Here is a 22459-nt window from a genome sequence, read left to right on the forward strand (position 1 = left end):
CCCTCCTCCTTGACTGCCCCCCAGGACCCTCCACTCCCTTACCCAACCCTCCCGCTCCCCGCCCCCTTACCAGCAGCAGGAGCTCGCAGCTGCAACACCCAGCCAGAGCCAGCTGCGCTCCCCACACTGCCCAGTGGGAGCAGCGGGCCAGAGCGTGGCCTGGCTGCAGGGAAGGGGGCACAGTGGGGGAGGGGTCAGGGACTAGGCTCCCCAGCCGGGAGCTCAGGGGCCAGGAAGAACGGTCCCGCGCGCCGGATGTGGCCCGCAGGCCGTAGTTTGCCCACATCTGCTGTAGAAGGAAGCCAGGAAGGACAGGATCTAGGCAGAAGGGTACAATGAACCAGAGAGAGAGAGAAAATATCTTCAGGAATAATACTGGGTTTTTTTCTTCTTGTAAAAAAGTTTCATGTTCAGTGTTAGAATCAAATGACTGATTATTTACTGTTGTCACCTGACTGCTGATATAAACCTTCTCTTAAGAGAGAATAGCCACTGGAGCCACATAGAATAGTTGTGAATCCACTGGATCCGGTTCTCCCACTAAACTCAATTGAACACTGAGGTGTATGGGGTGCCCATGGAGCTGTGCTGCAGCGATTCTATAGACCCTCTGCATGGGCCATGCAAATCAGAACATAAAACAGCCATACTGGGTCAGACCAAATGTCCATCTAGCCCAGTATCCTGTCTTCCGACAGTGGCCAATGCCAGGTGCCCAAGAGGGAATGAACAGAACAGGTAATCATCAAGTGATCCATCCCCTGTCGCCCATTCCCAGTGTGACGTGCAGTCTACATGGTTTTATAAAAACATGACAATAAGTGAATATAATGTAACTGGGATAGTTTTATAAAAAATTTGATAATAAGTGACTATAATGCAAATGGGATATGCTTTGTGCAAAAGGTCTCTTGTAAGGTATCATTACAAAGCTCATAATCTACTGAGTGTGATCATCCTATTTGTAGAAATGTACCACTCTTGTATCTAAAACTAGAAATATAAAATGTAACTCTGAGGGCCTATTGTAATTATGTAAAGTGTGGGCCATTAATGATGGTTTGGAATCTTGATGACTCCCATTGTCTGCAGATGGCTGTATTTACCTGTGAGTCTTCCTGTATATGTGTGTGCTGGCAAGTGAGTAATGAAGTCTTGCAGTGACATGTGATCATGTCACCTGAACTGGAATCCATCTTTAACCTGGTGCTTTTCCAGTGAGGGGGGGTGTGGAAACCCAGAGGGACAAAGGGTTCCCGCCTTATGCAAAAGATATATAAAGGGGTGGAAGAGAACAGAGAGGGAGAGAAGCCATCATGAAGAATCCCCTAGCTATCACCTGAGCTGGAACAAGAGCTGTACCAGGGGAAAGAATTGTGCCCAGGCCTGGAAGGTGTCCAGTCTGAGAAAAAGCTTACTGAAGCATCTCTGAGGGTGAGATTATCTGTATTCAGTTTGATTAGGCATAGATTTGCGCATTTTATTTTATTTTGCTTGTGACTTACTTTGTTCTGTCTGTTACTACTTTGAACCACTTAAATCCTACTGTCTGTATTTAATAAAATCACTTTTTATTTAGTAATTTACTCAGAGTATGTACTAATACCTGGGGGAGCAAACAACTGTGCATATCTCTCTATCAGTGTTATAGAGGGCGAACAATTTATGAGTTTGCCCTGCATAAACTTTATGCAGGGTAAAACGGATTTATCTGGGTTTAGACCCCATTGGGAGTTGGGCATCTGAGTGCTAAAGACAAGCACACTACTGTGAGCTGTTTTCAGGTAAACTTGCAGCTTTGGGACAAGTGAATCAGACCCTGGGTCTGTGTCTGGAGCAGACTGGAGTGTCTCGCTCAGCAAGACAGGGTGCTGGAGTCCTGAGCTGGCAGGGAAAACAGGAGCAGGGGTAGTCTTGGTACATTGGGTGGCAGCTCCCAAGGGGGTTTCTGTGATCCAACCCGTCACACCCAGTGTCTGCAAACAGAGGCTAGGGACACCATCCCTGCCCATCCTGGCTAATAGCCATTCATGGACCTATCCTCCATGAACTTATCTAGTTATTTTTTGAACCCTGTTATAGTCTTGGCTGTCACAACATCCTCTGGCAAGGAGTTCCACAGGTTGACTGCGTTGTGTGAAAAAATACTGACTTTTGTTTGTTTTAAACCTGCTGCCTATTAATTTCATTTGGTGACCCCTAGTTCTTGTGTTATGAGCAGGAGTAAATAACACTTCCTTATTTACTTTCGCCACACCAGTCATGATTTTATAGACCTCTATCAGATCCCCCCTTAGTCGTCTTTTTTCCAAGCTGAAAAGTCCCATTCTTATTAATCTCATATGGCAATTGCTCCATACCCCTAATAATTTTTATTGCCCTTTTCTAAACCTTTTCCAATTCCAATATATCTTTTTTGAGATGGGGCAACCACATCTGCACACAGTATTCAGAATGTGGGCATACCATCGATTTATATAGAGGCAACATGATATTTTCTATCTTATTATCTATCCCTTTCTTAATAATTCCCAACATTCTGTTCGCTTTTTTGACTGCCACTGCACATTGAGTGGATGTTTTCAGAGAACTATAACTCCAAGATCTCTTTCTTGAATGTTAATAGCTAATTTGGACCCCATCATTTATACGTATAGTTGGGATTATGTTTTCCAATGTACATTACTTTGCATTTATCAACACTGAATTTCATCTGCCATTTTGTTGCCTAGTCACCCAGTTTTGAGAAATCCTTTTGTAGCTCTTCACAATCTGCCTGGGACTTAACTATCTTGAATAGTTTTGTATCGTCTGCAAATTTTGCCACCTCACTGTTTACCCCTTATTCCAGATCATTTATGAATATGTTGAATAGGACTGGGCCCAGTACAGACCGATGTGGGACACCACTATTTACCTCTCTCCATTCTGAAAACTAACCATTTATTGCTACCCTTTGTTTCCTATCTTTTAACCAGTTACCATGAGAGGATCTTCCCTCTTATCCCATGACTGCTTACTTTGCTTAATTGCCTTTAATGAGGGTCCTTGTCAAAGGCTTTCTGAAAATCTAAATACACTATATCCACTAGTTCCCCCTTGTCCACGTGCTTGTTGACCCCCTCAAAGAATTCTAGTAGATTGGTGAGGCATGATTTCCCTTTACAAAAACCATGTTGACTATTCCCCAATAAATTATGTTCATCTATATGTTGGACAATTTTGTTCTTGACTATAGTTGCAACCAGTTTGCCCGGTACTGAAGTCAGGCTTACTGGCCTGTAATTGCTGGAGTCACCTCTGGTGTCCTTTTCAAAAATTGGAGTCACGTTAGCTATCCTCCAGTCATTTGGTACAGAAGCTGATTTAAATGATAGGTTACAGACTACAGTTAGTAGTCCTGCAATTTTACATTTGAGTTCCTTCAGAACTCTTGGGTGAATACCATCTAGTCCTGGTGACTTATTGCTGTTTAGTTTATCAATTTGTTCCAAAACCTCCTCTAATGATACCTCAATCTGGGACAGTTCCTCAGGGCATGTCTACACTTACCTCTGGAGCAACTGATCCAGCGGGGGTCGATTTATCGTGTCTAGTGAAGATGTGATAAATCAACCGCTGAGCGCTCTCCCATCAACTCCGGTACTCCACTGGAGCGAGAAGCGTAGGCGGAGTCGACAGGGGAGCATCAGCAGTCAACCTACCACAGTGAAGACACCGCGGTAAGTAGATCTAAGTACATTGCATAACTTAGATCGATCCCTACCCCCCCCCAGTGTAGACCAGGCCTCAAATTTGTCACCTAAAAAGAATGGCTCAGGTTTGGGAATCTCCCTCACATCCTCAACTGTGAAGACCGATGCAAAGAATTCATTTAGTTTCTCCGCAATGGCCTTATCGTCCTTAAGTGCTCCTTTAGCATCTCCATCGTCCAGGGGCCGCATTGGTTGTTTAGCAGGCTTCCTGCTTCTGATGTACTTAAAAAAAATGTTACTATTACTTTTTGAGTCTTTGGCTAGCTGTTCTTCAAATTCTTTTTTGGCCTTCCTAATTATATTTTTACACTTCATTTGCCAGAGTTTATGCTCCTTTCTATTTTCCTCACTAGGATTTAACTTCCACCAACCTTCCTCACCCCTGCTACACAGAAGAAGAAATAGTGCATCTTTTCATAGGTAGCTTATCCCAACATATTAATATCACATAACCAAAAAAATGTCCAATTAAACTGACAGGAATTAATTGACATCATAATAATGAACATCTCTATCTTGTTTTGCCCCTGGGAGACATATAGAGAGATATAGATAGATATAGATATAAGATATAGATGTATAAAGTAAAGGGAGATGCCACCTGGAGATAATGCTGCAGGTTAGGTTTTAATTAGATACAATTATATACTGAACATATTAAAACAAAATTAACAGACTTCCTTCACACACACACACACACACACACACACACACACACACACACACACACACTTCTTTATTCAACCCTGCCATTATCCTTGATAAACAACTTTACTTTTCCTTCTTGCTTCACACACCTATGTCTACAAAGACCAGTGACGTTTTCCCACATTTTATTTCCTCTTCAAATCCTCCCTTCCCTTGCCCCAGGATCTTTCACAGGCACACTTGCAGAGGGCAGATGTTGATGTCTGAGAGGTACATGGCCCCTGCAACTTCTCTATCCCTCCGGTGTTCCCCACAGTGTGGTTAGCAGGCAACAGTAATGACAAGTGCACACTTCTGCACCTACTCCACTATCTTCCTTTCCTTTGCCTCGGAGCTTCTGGAGCAGGCAGACTTGTCCCTCACCTCACCTGGCTTCCCCACTCCAATTTTCTCCTGGATCCACTGAAACCTGGCTCTGCCCCTCTACTCCAATGAAATCACTATCACTAAGATCATTCTCTTTGTCAAGCATAACAGCCTCTTCTCCCTTCTCATCTTCCTTAACATACCCATTGTTTTTAACAGAGTCGTTCACTCCCTCTTGTTCCTGAGCTTTCGGAACACTGTAGTCATCTGGTCCCCCACCCAACTCTATCTTTTCTCTTTCAGCTGCTCCTCCCTCAGCACCAGCATCGCTCAGGGCTCTGTCCTTGCCTCTCTCTATACTTATCCCTTAACTTACACTACTGACCTCATCTGCTCCCTTGGCTTCAGTTCCCATCTGTGCTCTGGTGACTCCCAAATCTCGATCTCCACTACAATCCCTCTCCTTCTCTAATGGCTCCTCACCATCTCCCGTTCCAGGATCCTCCTGCCAGGTGATGATCGAAGTGGCCAAGACTAAATTTGTCACCTCTCCCCTCTAAACCGTCCCTTCTTCCCCCGCTCTGTCTAAGCCACCAGCCCTGCTAGTCTCCTCTTCCACCCCACACAGTCAGGCAGCCTGTCGCCGAGTCCTGTGGGTTTTTCCAGTTCAACGCCTCTCAAATCTGTCCCACCCTCTGTCCACACTGACAAGCCTTGCCCGTGGTGTCCTCACATTGTAAGTTCCACCCCCGCCCCCCAGGGGCCCGATATCTGACACCCCCCCACACACCTCCCACTGGCCTGGCATCGCTCCAGCCACACACCCTCCTCCTGGCTCATTCTCTCCCGTCATCCGCACAACGTGGGTGCCACCCCCCTTATCGCTAGTCCTACCCCAGCCTTCCCTCACCCCTGCCCACCCACCCACCCTTCCCCTGGTGCCCCTTTCCAGCTGCTCTCCTCCTCATGGCCTAGGTTCCTCCATTCCTGCGCCCTCCCTCCTTTGGGTCCCTGGCCCCCGTGTCCCTCCCCACCCCCAAACATCTCTCCTCCAGGTTCCTCCATTCAGATCCCAACCCGCCCCCGAGCCTGACCCAGCCGCGCTGGCTGGGGAGGGGAAAGGCCGCCACTTCAGCGAGACGTGACTTTCCCAGGGCGACGCACATTGCGCCTGCACATGCCCGGAAGGAGAAGGTACATTCTGGCCAGAGCAGAATCGGCTCCCCAGCCCCAGCCCCAGCCCCCTTTCGTCGGCGGGCTCTGCAGGGCCGGCGGCTGCTGCCTGAGCTGAAGTCACCGGACAAAGCTACAAGGAGCCAGCGGGCTTTCACGCCGCTGAAAGGAGTAATATAATCCCGAGGGAAAAACCAACTCCCCAAGAGATCCACCCCCCTGCCCCGCACACTGGGGGGAGGCAGGGCTCGGGCGAGCGGAGGCTGCAGCCCAGGCAGGTACTCTACACCCGTGTACACACCAGCCCCCCAGCACACACGCTGCCGTCTCGTGGCCTTCGAAACTCACGCGTAACAAGTTCCATTAAACTTTTTCAAAGTTCGTCCTTTGGGATTTGTTTTCACGTTTAACAAGAACCAGGGCATGCTAAAGTGTCTGTCACCGGGGGTCTAAGTGTCCTTGCGTTAAATATATGTGGGCAGGTTTGTTTTAATTCCGCACTGTTTAAAAATAATAATTGTGGCGCTTCTTGGGGCAATTGGCTGTAAAAGTTATTTCGTTACCCCTGGGATCGCACGCAGGCTGGTGCGAGAGGCCTAGGCGCTGCAAAGACGTCCTGGTTAAAAACAATTTCAGATTGTAGAGACTGAAAAATAGATCTATGCAGGTAGTAATTAAAAGTGACAAGCAGCCCAGAGAACAACGGTCAGACAAGACTGCGCCGACAAGACTGTGCCTGGGCTCCCTGACTCCCGTTGGGAGGAAACAAAATCCCACAAAAGCCACTTTTCAAACACCCCCCTGCCTCACAACGTCCCGAGCCAGGAGCTGGAGTGGGGTCTCTCCCCAGACACTCCCCAGGAGAGATTTCAGAGCTCCCCCTCCTGCTCTCTGCCACACGCACCAGTGCAAGGAGAAGGGGGAAGAAGATGGCCGTTTGTGATCCAATATAAAAGCTCTTTGTTGCATTCACACAAAAGCCAAGAGCCACTTTTCGGCCCGGGCCTGAGGCCAGTGGAAGGAGCTGCTCTGCTCCAGGGCCAAAAGAAAGAGCCCCCCACACGGAAGAAAGCTCAGCGAAAAGGGAACACGAATAAAAAAGAGCGAGAGGAGAAACGTTAAGCTGCAGCTTTGTGCTCAGCAGCCCTGGGATTTATTCGACCTCCTCAGTCTAGTGCCTTTTATCGAGGCAGAATCGTAATCCCAGCAGGTCCAGAGCCACCACCAACAAAACACAACAAACCAGTTGGTCTGATCAGCCCAAAGCGGCAGGAGCAGCAGGATGTCTGTGATCACTTACTTGTCCGTCTCTTGTGACATGTTTGATCCAATGAACTCTCTCCCCTTTTCCTGCTGCCTCAGTCTCTCTGGTGAAACTGGACTTTCAAGTCTTTGCAGGTGAAGGTGTGTGTGAGCGCCCGGGACGGGAGAACCAGAGCTACTGGTAATTCTGCTTTCCTCCCTCTCCCCCCCCTCCGCCAGCCCCAGAGGTAGGACAGGTAGAGCCCCCTCCCCCCTCACATGTGGGCAGAGGCTGGGTGCTGGGCTCTCTCCCGTGGTGCTGGGGCAGTGGGAGGCACAGAGCGGAAAGCAGCAGACCTGGGCGCCCACAGGTAACTTTCTCGAGAGGAGCTGGATTCTTTCACTCAAGGATACAAGGCAGAGGGACGAACTGCGAGCTGATTGGATGGAGGTGGCTCTCAGGTGAGCTGCCATTGGAAGAGGCGCGCTCAGGTAAGGCCCCTGCTTAACTCCAGGCAACTCGCTGCGGAGCAAGGCAGCACGGAGCTAGCTGGGGAGAGCTGAGAAAAGAGCTGCCCGGGGCCGGCTGCAGGCAGCTGAGCTGAGCTGGGGGGAGACCTGATGGTCCAGGAGCCCGCAGGCCCGAGCGAGGCCCCATCAGAGCTCTCTGCCCTCCACGCAACTTTTTCCTTAGGGCTGTTTAACAATCGGCCCCAGCCCCACCCCCAGCCGCAGACAGCTGAAATGCCAGCCGAGTAGGGGAAAAGGCCAACGCTATTGAATTCAGGGATATAAAGAGTCCTGGATGGCCAATGGGGTATGGCTGAGTACAACAAACAAGAACATTTATTGTCTTGTAAAGAGGGATGGTTGGCAGAAATATGTAACTAGTCTACAGCTACCTTAGAGACAAATGTATCTATTACATAATTGCATTGTACCAGTTTTACCCATACAAGATTTACAGTCCTGATCAGGACTATAAAAGGGCACTTGTGAGAGTTCTGCTCAGTTATACAGCATCCTCCAGCTTTGGTTTTGGCATTAAGTACATGGTAGGGAAAATTAATGTATATGCCTTAGGATTTTTCCCAACCAAAACCTGTCAACTAGTAACCTGCACCTCCTACCCACCCATTCTTGCAATTCCTGAGCCCTCTCAGTATCACACTAACATCTATTGGCCGTTTCTGTGTTTCGTTTTGTTGTTGTCATTTGAAGTTCTCCAGAGAAGCATCAACATTTGCCCTGTAACTCCACAGAAATAGGAATTAGACAGACACTCAATTCTTCAAGCTTAAAATAGATACTTCATGAGGCTGTAATGAACTGAATTTTAAATTGGTGGATTTGTCAGGGAAGAAAACATTTCATAGTGAAGACAGATACATGATGCCGGAAAATGACACCAACCATCAGAATTTAAGAGCAATTGGTAGCAAATGGTGTGGCACATCTGGCAAGATATAGTCTGTAAGCACAGAAGTCCTAGGAAAAGTAAGAGCTAGAAAAGCTTAGAGACAAAAGCTTGCTGTGCTTTATAAATAATATTTTATATCCTAAATAGTGTATAAAGCCATTATATGATATACTTTTTCACAAGGATAATATTTACTTAGTTGTCCTGTTTCACAGCAGGATTAATTAATTAATCAAGTAAAAGGTAGTTCCCTCGATGAACAGCTATTCATAAGGCACCTAAGAGCTTGGTATTTCAATTTCAGCTCTGCTCACATGCCTTTTTAGTTCATAAAGGTGTTCACTGGTAGGAACATTCACTGAAACAGTAAATTTTTTAGTAAATATTATAATGTTCAAATATAGAACATTTTGAACTTGTGGAGTTTTATTCTCCTCTCACCCCAGTTTAAATAAGGCTTAGCTCTCTTTAATTAAATGGGATTTCAATCATGTAAAAATCAGCATGAGATCAGAATCAGGTGCATAAATATTTGCATAAACCTGAGTCTATATTCAAAGTTACTAGCCAATTAAGCTCAAATCAATATAAACCAGATTTAAATTGATTTAAGAGTGTCCGCTAAAAGTTTGCATTGGTTTAGCTAAATTGATTTTAAAATTATTTTAGCTACACCAGTAGAGCTTTGAATATAGACTGGGCCTAATTATTAGGGGACAAAAACAATACCTTGCAACCTGCATGTCCAGTCAAAACTAAGTAACAGCTTGAATTTTGAATAACAAATGCTGGCAATAAACTGCTCAAACAATCTATAGACCAAGAATTATTCATAAAATGATTCTATGAGTAGTTGTGTGTAACAAATCTGAGAAAGTCAAAATTTGAACAGAAAAAAGCCAGTTCATTCAATAAATTACTCACTAGAAATTATTTGCTCATTTCTAATAAGGAATTATGGTGCCACCTTAAAACCACTTGAGGGCCTAAGGGTACAATCCTTCAGTAGCTTTTTTTTGAAAAATAAATGGTGAAATGCTGGCTCTATTGAAGTCAGTGTGAACACTCCCATTAAGTTCAATAGGGTAAGGATTTCATCCCAAATCCTTATGTTTTAGTTATCTTGAAAGAAACTATTGGGCCAAAAAGGACTATTTGTACGAGTAAGGCAAATAGATGGTTCCCATATCGGGTCTAATCCTTTCTTTCCCTTTATTTTTAACAGTACGATAACATTTAGGATGTGATTTTTCATTTTCCTAACGAAGTCTATAAAATCAGAGTAAGGCCATTGATGAGTACTTTTGAAAATCCCACCTGTAATGAGGTAGGAGTGTTGACATGGAAGGTTGGGTGACTTTATAAGAAAAACATTCTCATCACATCCACAATTCTGGATCAAACCCAATTTGTAATCTGAACTGAAGTTTGTTGTCCTAGTACACAGATCACAACACAAAACTGTTTTTGGCAGTCTGATCTCAGGAGATTCCCTTAGAACAGGGGGCGGCCAACCTGAGCCTGAGAAGGAGCCAGAATTTACCAATGTACATTGCCAAAGAGCCACACTAATATGTCAGCAGCCCCCCATCAGCTCTCCCCACTCCAACCTGCAGCGACTCCTGCCCGCCGGCAGCCTCACCAATCAGTGCCTGCCGCCCGGTGCGCAGCAGGCTCTAGTGGGGAGGAGGGGAGAGTGAGGGCATGGCAGGCTCAGGGGATGCGGTGGAGTGGGTGCAGGGCCTGGGGCAGAGCAGGGGGTTGAGCACTGAGAAGTCCCCGGCACATTGGAAAGTTAGCATCTATAGCTCCAGCCGCGGAGTCAGTGCCTATGCAAGGAGCCGCATATTATGGTAACTTATGAAGAGCTGCATGCAGCTCCGGAGCCACAGGTTGGCCACCCCTCCCTTAGACCGAACTAACCTGGAGACTGAATAAGCTTTCAACCTCAAAGAAAGTGGTCCAAGGTCAAAACTAGGGACAAGAGTAGAAAATTATAGGGTAGTATCCTTTTCTGTTTTGTGGATACTGGAGATGTCTAGTGATATCCTTATTCCCCAGCCTGGAGGTGTGGGAGAAGGAAAATAGATCCTGGAAATCATCCTACTATATTTGGTGGGGATTTCTTTGTTTGGATGGAGTTTTTCTGCTACATCTAGCAGACTGAAATACATCTTAAAGTGTTGGAGTCAAGCTCTAGTTGAGCAAGTCAAACAAGTCCTGTCTGGTCCAACCTGCTGCTCATTCGTCGTGATCTACAAAATCTCCATATTTGTTTATGTGTCATTGAGTCAGTTGCAAAATCAGCTAACAATATCTTCTGACCAAAGCAATCTTCCTCTCTTGTAGTATAAACAGTGAGTGAGCTAAAACGCAATGGCCATGTGGCATATATTTTAAAATCTATGGCTTGTCTTTGGAGCTTACAAGAACAATTAAAACAAGTTTTATTTACTGTTCCAGTCAACCACTGTTTTTCATACTTCGCTTTGGCTTGCTTGTTTGCATAGCAGCCACTAGTTTTACTATGGCATTACTCCTATAAAGAACCAGCGTAGAATTCAACTAAGAACTTACCTCATGTTTGCATTATTTTCTCCGTTACAGCTAATTAGCATTGTTTGGACTTGCCAGTACTGGGCAGAGAAAATAGGAAATGCAAATAAGGTTTAACTAGGGTTTAATTGGGGTAAGTACCTAAAATGGTTTTCTGAAAACTACTAAAAGAAGTCTGTGAGATAAAGGTTGTTAAAAGTTTATATTTATATAAAAACAATGCTATAAAGAAGTTCAGTGAGACAGCAGATGTTTGACAACCCCTTCTCTTAATTTGAAAGGATTACCCTCTATTTTCACTTTTCTACTGCTATGTCATTGTCAGTTGTTGATCCAGACTGTGTGCACTCACAATAAGTTGCCTACCTACTAATTTTGTAGCATGTAGCCCTTAATGTTAAGCCCTTCTATAGGCTCTCCTTGGTAGTCATCTTCTGTATCAAACTTCTCCCTGCTGAAACCTTATTTGATTGTTTTGTTCAATTTCTTTATTTTATTCTAAATATATGTAGGACCTGATCCCCAACAGACTTCAGTGGAGCTCTGCCAGTTTATACAAGCTGAAGATCTGGCCCACAGTTTGCCCCCTGAGAGTTCCAGCAAGCTCAGGTGATTTTCTTTTAACAAGACACATAGCACTTTCTTTTCCCCCTTTCCTCTCCAACACATCATTTACTTCTTGTTTTTTTTTTTTTTTTAATGTTGGAAGTCAATTCCCAAGAATTTAGTCTCTAGTTTCCAGGAATTTATAGTAAATATGGCAGTTGGGAGTGCAATCTGAAGAATAAATGGGCAAGAGTGGGAGGTGAATGAGAAAACGCTATCAAGGCATCAGTTTTAGGGCTTGATCCAGCTTCCATATATATCCGTGGGAATCTTTCTAAATCATCATGGGGAGAATCTTCAAGTTCATGGAGTAACTTCATCTGAGATCTTAGTTTTTGCTGTCTTGGGGAGACACATAAAATGCTATTATTTGGTCTAGTGTATGACAAAGCCTTTGTTGAACCTCAGAAGGCAGCGACACTAAAATTTGGACCTCCGTTTTTTGTTAATGGCAGGAAAAATTCATAGTTTTTTTAAAATTTGCCATTATTCGTTTAATTTCAGTCTCCTTTTCCAAAATTTCCAAATTAAAATTGTTTTATACCAAAGAATTCCTTCAGTTGTACAAATGAAAACAGTGTTTTTTCCTGGTTCTACACTCAACATAATCCAGGTCACAGTGCACTCTAATGCCCCAATTCTGCAGTGAGCTCTGTGCAGGTGGATCCCTGGACTTTCACAGAGCTTGCACACCGCTCAGTACAGGATTGGGCCTCTGACTGAATTTCCAACCAGTTTGCAAGAATTGTAAAGCTGCTGTGAGTTTTAGAAAATACAGATATAAAATAACCATTTGAAATGATAAATGACTCAAAAACTGTTCAGTGTGTTTTCTCAGGATCTCTTTTTGCTCTACTTTATTGTCCTAAAAGTAATAGATATACCTGCTCAAATTGTTTTATTTCGAATACTTCCCAGCACTCTGCAATCTTTCCATTCAGTAGATTAACAGGAAGGATGGATTCTAAACAAAGCCTGTTTACCTTCTCCACACTTCAGGAACCATTGTAAACTCAGTCCAAAGAGTCTCAGGAAAAAAAGCTTTTCATTCAGTACAGTTGAAATCAGCAAATAAAGCTTTAATTGCACTGGAATTGGCCCCAACTATCAACATAAATCAATACTCTGAAAATTATAGAAAATGATGCTTGAAAATTATCAATAATATTTTAATCAAGTAGATGACGGGGAGCACTTCAGTGTTAATACAGAAAAAATACTAGGAAATGGTATTTTTATAAATAGAATAGCAACTTTCAAGGAATGTCAAGATAAGACCAACTGTGCATTTATAATCTTCAGAGGACTTTATAATGTTACTCGGTAAGTCCTCACAACAGCTGTGTGAAGTAGGTAACTGTTATTTTGCTTACAGGGAGACCAAGGCAGGAGAGTTAAGTGACTTGTTGAATGTTAAAAGGAGTTAGAGCCAGAGGAGAACTCTGGAGGCCTTGGCTCCTAGTCCTATAGCAAAGTCAATAGCCCACATCTAAGTTTCTATGTCAGTTTTGTTTTTATGTCAGTTTGACATGTGCATAATATTATCAATTTCCATTGTCTATTTCTATTTATTCAGACCGAGTTTCTAAGAAGAGAGCATATATACAACTTTTCCTGAGTTAAAAGTGAAATAAATCTGCTCAACAAGCCAGACTGAGTACACTGGACCATCAGAGCCTGCTGAGATAACCTTCAGCCTTCCTCAGGGCTGCTTATCAGTTCCAGGTTATTGTCTGTTGTTTTGTTTTTTAATGCTCATTAGCTTTAAGAGCACTCAGTCCTACTGATTCAGAAAGACCCCAGCTCAGGATCCCCTGCAGCGACAGACTCAGTTGCCTGTCCCAACTGGCTCACAATCTAGGTGATAGTGTGTGTTTATAAGATACATAGAGCGCACACAAGGAGATTTTGTTTCTCATATTTAGACCCCCACTGGAAGTAATTTTAGTTATCTCTTGGCTTGCAGTGAAGAAACTACTAGATTCCCAAATGGTTCCCTAACAGCCACTTTGCCGCCTTCCTCCAGCTCCTGCAATGATCGCAGCATGTCCAGATTGAAGAATCAGATCCGTTGTGTTGAAAGCAGACTGCTACCAGGACAGGCAGCATGGAGTAGCTTTGTGCCTTATTTATCCTTTTGCAAGACCAGATGCTTATCTAGCTGAACCCCTATGTTCCTATACTGCATGAACTGGCACAAGTTTATTAACTGTTCTTTAATAAAGTTTGTAAATAGTGGGTACCAGAGCCTTTGTTACCTGCTTCAAAGCTATGGAATATACAGTGTAATGACATTACATCTATTTCCTTGGTTCCAGTGTTTAAGAGATAGATGAGGTATCTATGTTTTTTCAAGCCTTTCAGGCAGTTTGAGCTCTGCAAACTCTTCATACTGTATAATGCCTTGAGACACTTTGTAAACAAATGAGGGTTGTATTGGAGATTTTGCTTCCTTTATTCCAGTATGGAAAGCAAACATCGCAGGATAAACAGGTTTATTTACAATTCCTATATTTTTTCTTTCTGCTTCATTCTACTTTTTCTTGGTTTGTTTTTCTCTTTTCCACCTCCATGGAAGCATTTTCTTTTCACCAAGTGAGTTGAAAGTATATTTTACTGAAGAAGTTAGTTTCATGTGGCTCCAAGATATATAAACATTCTAAGGATTTGCCCGTCTTTGTTCGGCTAGAAAAACAAAGTAGGTGGAGATGGCTGTTTGTTTATCTAATGCATATGGTTGTGAGGTGTAAAGCAGTAAGATTTACATTTCAATTTCTTTGCCACTTCTTTCTCTTGCTCCCACACATCAGCAGTAGCTTTGAAGGTGCACGGAATTAGTGTGTTTCTATTTTACCACAAACTAACTTGGCATACTAACACTCCGTAGGGGGATACAAACCTAGTACTGCTGTCATTCTGGGGACAAATCACCTCCCTGTAAACTGAAAACATAGGGAAGTTGTTTTCAGTATTGCAATGTTGTTGTAGCCGTGTTGATTCCGGATCTGAGAGACACAAGATGGATGAAGTAATACGTTTTATTGGACCAACTTCTGTAGGTGGAAAGTACAAGCTTTCAAGCTACATAGAGCTCTTCTTCAGGCCTGGGGAAGGAAGCAGATCTGAGCTAAAGTCAGTTTGGGTGGGACAGTGAAAACAAGTGCTTTGTCAGTGCCGTTCCCACGTGAACTAGTGTACATGGATACATAATTTCTTTTAATGAACTCTGCTCATGAAGGATGCTAGATTGACAGACTGAGGTCTTCTAACCACAACCCAGAAACATTTTCTATTATTATAGGGCCACTCAAGGCCCCACAGGCCCTGTACACACTCATAGTAACAGACTGTTGCCGCCATGAAAAGCTTATGGACCGAATAGACAAGATCTTCCTCTTATAGTGCTTGATGCTGCAAGGTGCTGAGCACTCTTGCCCCACTTCAGCAGAGCGTTTAGGTAGTCCCATTGGAGTAACTGACTCTACCCATGTGCACATTCTTAAACGTTTTGCTGGATATTGCATACAGATGCAGTATGATCAGCAACAGCCCTCAACCCTGCCCTGGAGAGACCAGCTCTAGGGGTGGAAGAGTAGTTCAGGCACCATTCTCAATCAGTGCTTTGCCTTGATGCTTAGACTAATAGCAAGTATGTTGCCCATGATGGTGGAAGTGGTTGCAGAAGAACAAAGAATTCTTGCAATATGAATGTGGTTCCATTACATGTGAGTATATTTGAAACTCAGCATTTTAAGCTGAAACCAAAATAAGGTCCCTTCAGATATTTGCAGTGCATACTTTAAACCAGTTTTGTTAAGGGTCTGTATAATGCAGCTGTGCTGGGCCTGTAACTTTAACATGATGACTTGAACTAGGGCAAACATCAAGCACTAACTAGATCTGACAGTACAACTAAGATGTCTTTTGTTCAGAAAAAAAGTCTTCTAAGTTGTACAATAAAGCAAATTAATTACAGGATTTATAGGGTCAAATTCGACACTTGGGAGAGATGTGGCTCACTTCAAGTCAATCTATTTAAGAGAAATTCAGCATTGCTAGAGCCTTTGGAAGCCCCTGCTTATTGGACATTTCATGTTCCACTCACACAAGTTGTTGTAATGGCACAGGTGTTGCCAACACTGTTCTAAGTGCACATGCTCAGTGCAATTCCCTAGTGCGGATGGACCCGCTGAAGTCAGCAGGATCTGTGGATATATATCCAAGGGCAAGACTGTGGGACTAAAATTCAATATTAATTAAGCAGCGGGTAAGTATGGCCACTCTCACTGACCTGTAAGGAACATACATGCAGAAAGCACAATGGCTAGAAGATTATATACAGTACAATCGAGGAGCATGGCATTTTAGGTCACTCTAGGATTGCATCTTCACTGATGAAGTTAGAAGTTATCCTACAGTTGGTTATTTTTATACTGTGGTAGCACCTAAAGGTCTAGCATTGGTGAAAGCATGTCAGGGGGATGCAGGTGTTATTCCACTGTAACATCTAACCCTGCTCGCTAGGTGATATGACGGTAGAAATGCTTACATTTGCTCTACGCTATTCTCTTCAGGTTCTAAAGCGTCCCAACTTTAGCAAGCATGGGTGCTACACCAAAGGTAGGAGCATTTCTGAAAATTCTCATTGCATACAAGACCAACTGAAGAGGCTGCTCTGCTGGGATGTCACACATTTAGATTACTTAATTGTAAACAAGCAATTAAAGCATGGTGGAGATAACTGATCTTTAAGACAATACTTTAAAGTGCTTGAGCAGCCTTTGCTCAAAATTGCAGCAAAGAACCAGTTTAACAGGATGCTACAGAGTTCAGAAGTTAGCAGCTGTTGGCCTCTGTTGACTATAGTTTGCTGGCAACAAAAATGGCAAACTCTCTAGGAATTGTGTAGATTGGAAATGGATTTAGACAGGGATAGATGGTACAGCAGTTAAATGCCATCAGTCCTGGGTAATTAGCCAATGGTAGCATGGCTTCTGGCCTGGCGGCATTGCTAATGCTGGTAGCAGCAAGAGATGGACAGTGGAAGGTTGCTTTGTGAATCTGAGAATTGATAGGTAAAGACCTGGACACCTCTGGAACGTTGGCCTCTACTTCATTAGCTATATCTCATGATGGATCTGCAACCTCCTTTAGCTCAGGGGAGAACGTATGAAATAAATGACATCATTGTACCTAGCTGTTCATGATTTAGACCACAGTTGGGGCTAGTTCTTGGAATTTCCATGTATGAATGTGGTGTAGCCTTCTTTTATTCAATGCATTACTTTGTTCCACCTCACAGCTAGTAAGACCAGGGGGAATTCTTTGAGGCACTTTCAGACTATTTCCCTTTGCTCTCTCCTACACATTGCTGAACACATAAGTAAATGCTTTTCACCGTCTAAAGACTGGATACAGTGACATAACCAATACCTGCAGACTCCCCAGGAATTAGAAACATGAAGATTGAACATTTGTACTGGGGTTGTGCCCCAATCAGGGTCAGCATTCTGTTGTGCCAGGTGCTGTACAAACACAAAGAGACTATCCCAGCCCTCTGAAGAGCTTGCAATTTCTTCTCTTTAAACCACTTGCTCTTAGGGCCTGATCCAAAGCCTGTGGTAGTCAATGAGAATTTTTCCATTCCCTTCCGTGGACTATGGAACAAGTCCCATAGAGTCAAACACCTGGCCCTGTGCATAGGTCAGTCTGCAGGTGAGTTCTGGCCTCACTGGAAGGTAACTGAATGTTCAGGGCTGCAGAAGGCTTCCCAGCCACTGACTCCCTTTTCAGAAGGGTACTTCAGCCCCATGGATTCATGTAGGCTCTTATCCAGTGGTCATGTTCTCGCCCCTGCCTCAACCCCCGCTGCCATGTATTCAGCTCCTATGGAGACTGGGCTCCTCACAGGTTGTCCTTTCCTCCCTTCCTCCTGTTGCACGCTCATCCTCACAGCAGAACTGCACTGACTCCACTGCCTATTAGCTCCTACATGCCTAGAGAGGAAGGGCAAAAGCTGTCTCTTTAGATGGTAAATTTAATTCCAGTTTTATAGCAATAGCGGTAGATTACAAGCAAATTCAAATTATACCCACATTAACATAAGTTTGCTTCTAACCATTAGCTAGGAGGAGGGAGAGGATGATTTAGGCTAACAGCTGCCAGACAATAGGCTTGTGTATAGTATTAAATTGGTTTAATCTATGGCAGCCTATGCAATTTAAAGAGAAAGATAAATATACACAGACTGTTCAAAAGCTTGGAGTATTATAATGCTAATTGGGAGAGTCACCAAATGATGCCTTTGCCATGTGTGGGAATTTCACTGTATGGGATTAGTGGCTAATTAGTGACTGACAGTTGAAGTGCACGCCTCCCAATCCCCACCTATGGCAAACTGAAAATAATCAGAGCAGTCCCATGTGATCAACTGTTACCATTGCTTCGAGCAATTAAATAATGATATTTGGCAACAGAAAGTGAGAGTGGGTATGTGACTATTTAAACAGCGTTACAGAACCAAACTCCCAGAACAATGAGCAGTATAATTAGACACCATGTTAAAGGCCCTCCAGTATGAACAGCTTGTTGAGTCCTAATTCACATTAGCGAGTGCAAGCTGTCTTTCTGCAAATGCACGAGTCTGGTTATTCCTGTTTCCATTTTTTCCACACCAAGTTCATAGCACATGCAAAATATGGACAGGCGGCACCTCAAAACATATGCTAGATTCAAGAGTGCAGGGTACAGTAAACACTGAGCACTACCCAAGTGACACGAGCATGACAGCCCGTCCTGCAAACATTACTGAACATGGGGCATACTACTGTGAGCAGCCCAAATGTCGCCAGACCCAAATGTTAAATTATGAACAGGCAACTCCCACGCCACCCCCAAATCATGAGATTTGAAAAAAATTATTGGGAGGTTATTTGGCTTCTGGTGTCATTTTAAAGCTTCCCTAGAAAATCATGAGGGCTAGAAATTTACTGTGACAGGGCCTTCCTCCATGGTGCACCCTTGTGGCCCAACAAGACACTCAGCCCAGGAAGGCACATGAGGTCTCCAACAGTGGCTGCTGCGCTGTTTCTCATGGGACCAGTATAGTCTCTGCTATAGCCCACCAGCTAAGGCATGCTTGAGATTGATCCCTTCCAAGGTATCAAAGTCCGAAGATAAAGAGATGCTGTGAATTCAAAACCAGAATCATCTTTCGGCAGGACCACACCCTTCTACTCAGGGCTTGCCTTCATGCAGCCTGTTCGTTTACCCAGCTTTCCTGGGCTGAGTCATCCCATCCACAAGTTCATCCACGCAGCCAGCTGTCTTAGACTCTTGGCTGAAGAGCTCTGTTCTTCCTGGTCAGCCCCAGACTGAGCTTGGTCTCCTCCTTTTAACTCCTCTCTCCACATCTGACATCTACTACAGGTGTAATGGGGCAGGGCCAATTGGGTGCACTGCACAGGCTCTCCTTGCCAGTGTGGGACTTGTATGGCCCGTCACACTTCAAAAATGGGCGGGGGGGGGGGGGGGAAAGCTGAGATTCTCAAAAGTCACATGAATCCAGTAGCTGGGGCTTTAAGAAAAGCTATTTTTCTGAACTACTCTGGATAACATTTGCAAAATCCTTTTGCTTTATTATTTCAGTGCATGAGGATTGTTCTTTAAAAGGCAAAAGGATGGGGAGAAATATACAGTTATTCAGATTTAAAGACCAAAAAAAATAAAAAAATGTTAAAACACTACATTAAAATGAAACCATCAAGAATTTTAATCACCTAATTTACCTCATTTTGGAAGTTTTTAATTGACAGGGAGGAAATCACCTGCATTCTAAATATTTGGAAGCGAAACATCAATTTCTCAGTGTTGTCAACTCTTGCGAGTTTTTTGTGAATAACACAGTGTTGGCTTGGACTGGAGTGAGTCTTATCACAATCCAAGAAGCTCCAACCCTCTTGCAAATTTCAACCCTGCCTGGGGGGTGGGGGGGAATGCCCCCTCTGATTGGCTGCCTTCCTTATTTGCCTGCATCCTGGGAAAGAGCAGCCAATCAGGATTTCTGCAGGAGGCAGACGGAGTTCTCTTTCCCCCACTGAGGAGCTGCCAGGGGCCAGCCTGCAGCACAGCCAGTCTCCTGGCAACCTAATGAACCCTAATAACAGCCCTCTGATTGGCGATGCCACCTGATTGGTTGACGGAGTCAGCCGACTGATACTTAAGCTCAGTAGCAGCAGCAGTCCAGTGGCTGTTCAATGGATTTTAGACCACAGCTGCACTTGATCCTGTCCCTGCCTTTGCTATCTCTAGCCTTGCTCCAGCCCATACTTGCTCCACCCCCCAGCTTCTTTCTGACTCCCAGCTTCGACCCTCTGCTAGTTACACGTTCTGACTGCAACTCTGGTTAACCTTCGGTTTAGGCGTTGGTTTCTGACACAGCATTGATCCTTGGCTTCGCTCCTGGATCTGCCCCACCTGAATCCAGCTTTAAGTGGGAGGCTGGACTCTTTCTCCAACCACTAGGTCAGGCCACCTACGACTCAATCACTGACAGGAGCAGAGAGAACTTTTTGGGTAGGGGAGGGGAGAGGGAACAGCTCCCACTGTTTTCAGAGAAGGGAGCAGAAAGAACTTAGATGGGAAAGTGGATATGAGGACCCCACTGCAGCTGCTCACCCATGCCTGGGTGTGGGTGAAGACTCCAGGAGCTGCAGGTGGAGCAGATGCAGGGGTTAAGGGGACAGCAGGGCAGAATTGATGTCGGAGGACACAGAATTAATTAGACCCTGCTGGTGCGCTCTAAAAGATTCCTAGTTCATGTTAATGTAGTCCTGAACATTAATGTGAACTAGGTACCTTTTAGCGCACACTAGCAGTGTCTATGCAGGGCAGTTAGGATGCTATGCATTAGTGCTCTACAAATCACACCACTTTGGAGTGCTTTGCTGTGCAGTGTAGACAAGCCCTAACGCTCTAGGCACGTCAAACAAGTAAACACAATATTCAGTGCAAAATTCACAATCAGCAAGAGAGGCCTGTGAATTCTGCAGTAATAGAGTCAGCCTTCCCAATGATCAAAATAATGCAACCATTAGGTCAACCCACTTCCCCCCATAACGCTTGCCCATCAACCCAAATCCTCCCTAGATGCCTGAGGGAAATGGTGGGTGGGCTTTCCAAAAGGCACACCAAACAAATCCAAGCTTACAGACAAAAAGCAAAACTAGATACAAAGTCAAAGCTCCTTCCTGGAGAACATCAGCCCTCTCCAAGTTAAGATAATGGGGCTCCAGCTCAAGAGCCTCCATTAATCTTTTGCATGGGATTTCCTGGGTTAAAACCAATACCTTAAACCAAGCTGCCGGAAATATCTAGTATGGCAGCCTGACAACAAAGACTACATACCTGCAACTTATAGTAACTGAGAGAGAGAGAGAGAGAGAATTGGAAAAAGTCTGGTTTTGAAAAGTCAAGAGTTGGCACTTGGAGAATTTTTCCATATTTGCCACACCACATCTAAAACATGGGCTGGCCTAGAAACTTCCAGGTTGTTTCAGAACTGTTAAATGAAAAACGTACTCCTTCTGGGCTCAACTAGAGGGCTATATTAACATACTGATAAAGGAGACAGAGGGAGCAGTATTCACATAGAGAGATGGTAACCCACTGCCACAAGCACTTTTTTAGTATTAATCGTTGATTGAAAGATATATACATAAATACATGGAGAGAGAGAAGATATAGTCTTGCCACAACTCTGCTGAAGTCAATAGTTATGCCTCCTTACGGGGCTGAATTTGGTTCAAAACCTTTCAATGTTTTATTAGAAGTACTGAACTCCCTTTTAAGCCCATATCTGCCTCTGTGCTTAAGTGGTTTCACCATTATTACAACACATAACTATTAAGCAACATCCCGTCAGATAAAATTTTGACTAGGTTTCATTTGTCCAAGTCATCACCTAGTTGATTTAGGTTATTTTCCGAAGTTCAAGTTAAAACACATTACTTTCATAAACATGAGTAATGACCTTTTAATGCAGGGATGTGGCCGTACTAGTGTATTTATTCTTCTTTTATCCAGTAGCAATTAAGAACTAAAGGTTTGTTTGGTTTTAAGATTTTCTCTTATTTGAGCAATTGCATCAGTAATTTAATTCTCATAGCACCTGTAAATTTTTAAGAAACAGGTTTCAGTTCATTTGTGTAATGAAAACATCTACCATTAGCTAGATTTGTTGAGTCAAGAGTTTTTGATCATCCTTAGGAACCATTGTGGGGGAAAGCAATGGGTGTGTGCTCCCAACTGCCCACATAAAACTCCTCTTTAATCACTGTGCAAGGAACAGCAACCTGATCCTGTAAGATGCTGCTGTCAGAAGCTCTAGGTCAGGAATTGAGGGTACTCAACCACCGGAGAAACTCTCACATACATATACACGACACCACACTGTATGTGTATAGTATATTCACATTTCGATGCACAGAATCTGTGTTCTCATATCTTTGCATATCAAAATAGCATACCAAAGTTTACTAGTATGAAAAAATAAACCATACTTAAAGGTCTCTAGCCCTGTGCAGGATTTATGTGACTAAATCTCTATTGGTAAAAATGTGCTACGTCAGCGTAGCAGGACTAAAATGTTAGAGTACTCGTGCTTAAAAAAAAACAAACGCAAGGAGTACTCGGT

The 22459-nt window shown here is 43.9% G+C and overlaps 1 protein-coding gene across 1 annotated transcript in view; it reads right to left on the minus strand.

The window, feature by feature from the left end:
• The window catches only part of GRHL2 (grainyhead like transcription factor 2), a 119165-nt gene extending 107979 nt beyond the window's left edge, over nucleotides 1-11186 (minus strand). The window contains exons 1-2 of the mRNA XM_065398290.1: nucleotides 11182-11186; nucleotides 10528-10578 (exon numbers count right to left, since the gene is read on the minus strand). Coding sequence (XP_065254362.1) covers nucleotides 10528-10578; nucleotides 11182-11186 — 56 coding nt within the window. The remainder of the gene's footprint in view (nucleotides 1-10527; nucleotides 10579-11181) is intronic.
• Nucleotides 11187-22459: the final 11273 nt, after the last annotated feature.

The sequence above is a fragment of the Emys orbicularis genome, chromosome 2, assembly GCF_028017835.1.
Source record: "Emys orbicularis isolate rEmyOrb1 chromosome 2, rEmyOrb1.hap1, whole genome shotgun sequence".
NCBI classification, from domain to species: domain Eukaryota; kingdom Metazoa; phylum Chordata; order Testudines; family Emydidae; genus Emys; species Emys orbicularis.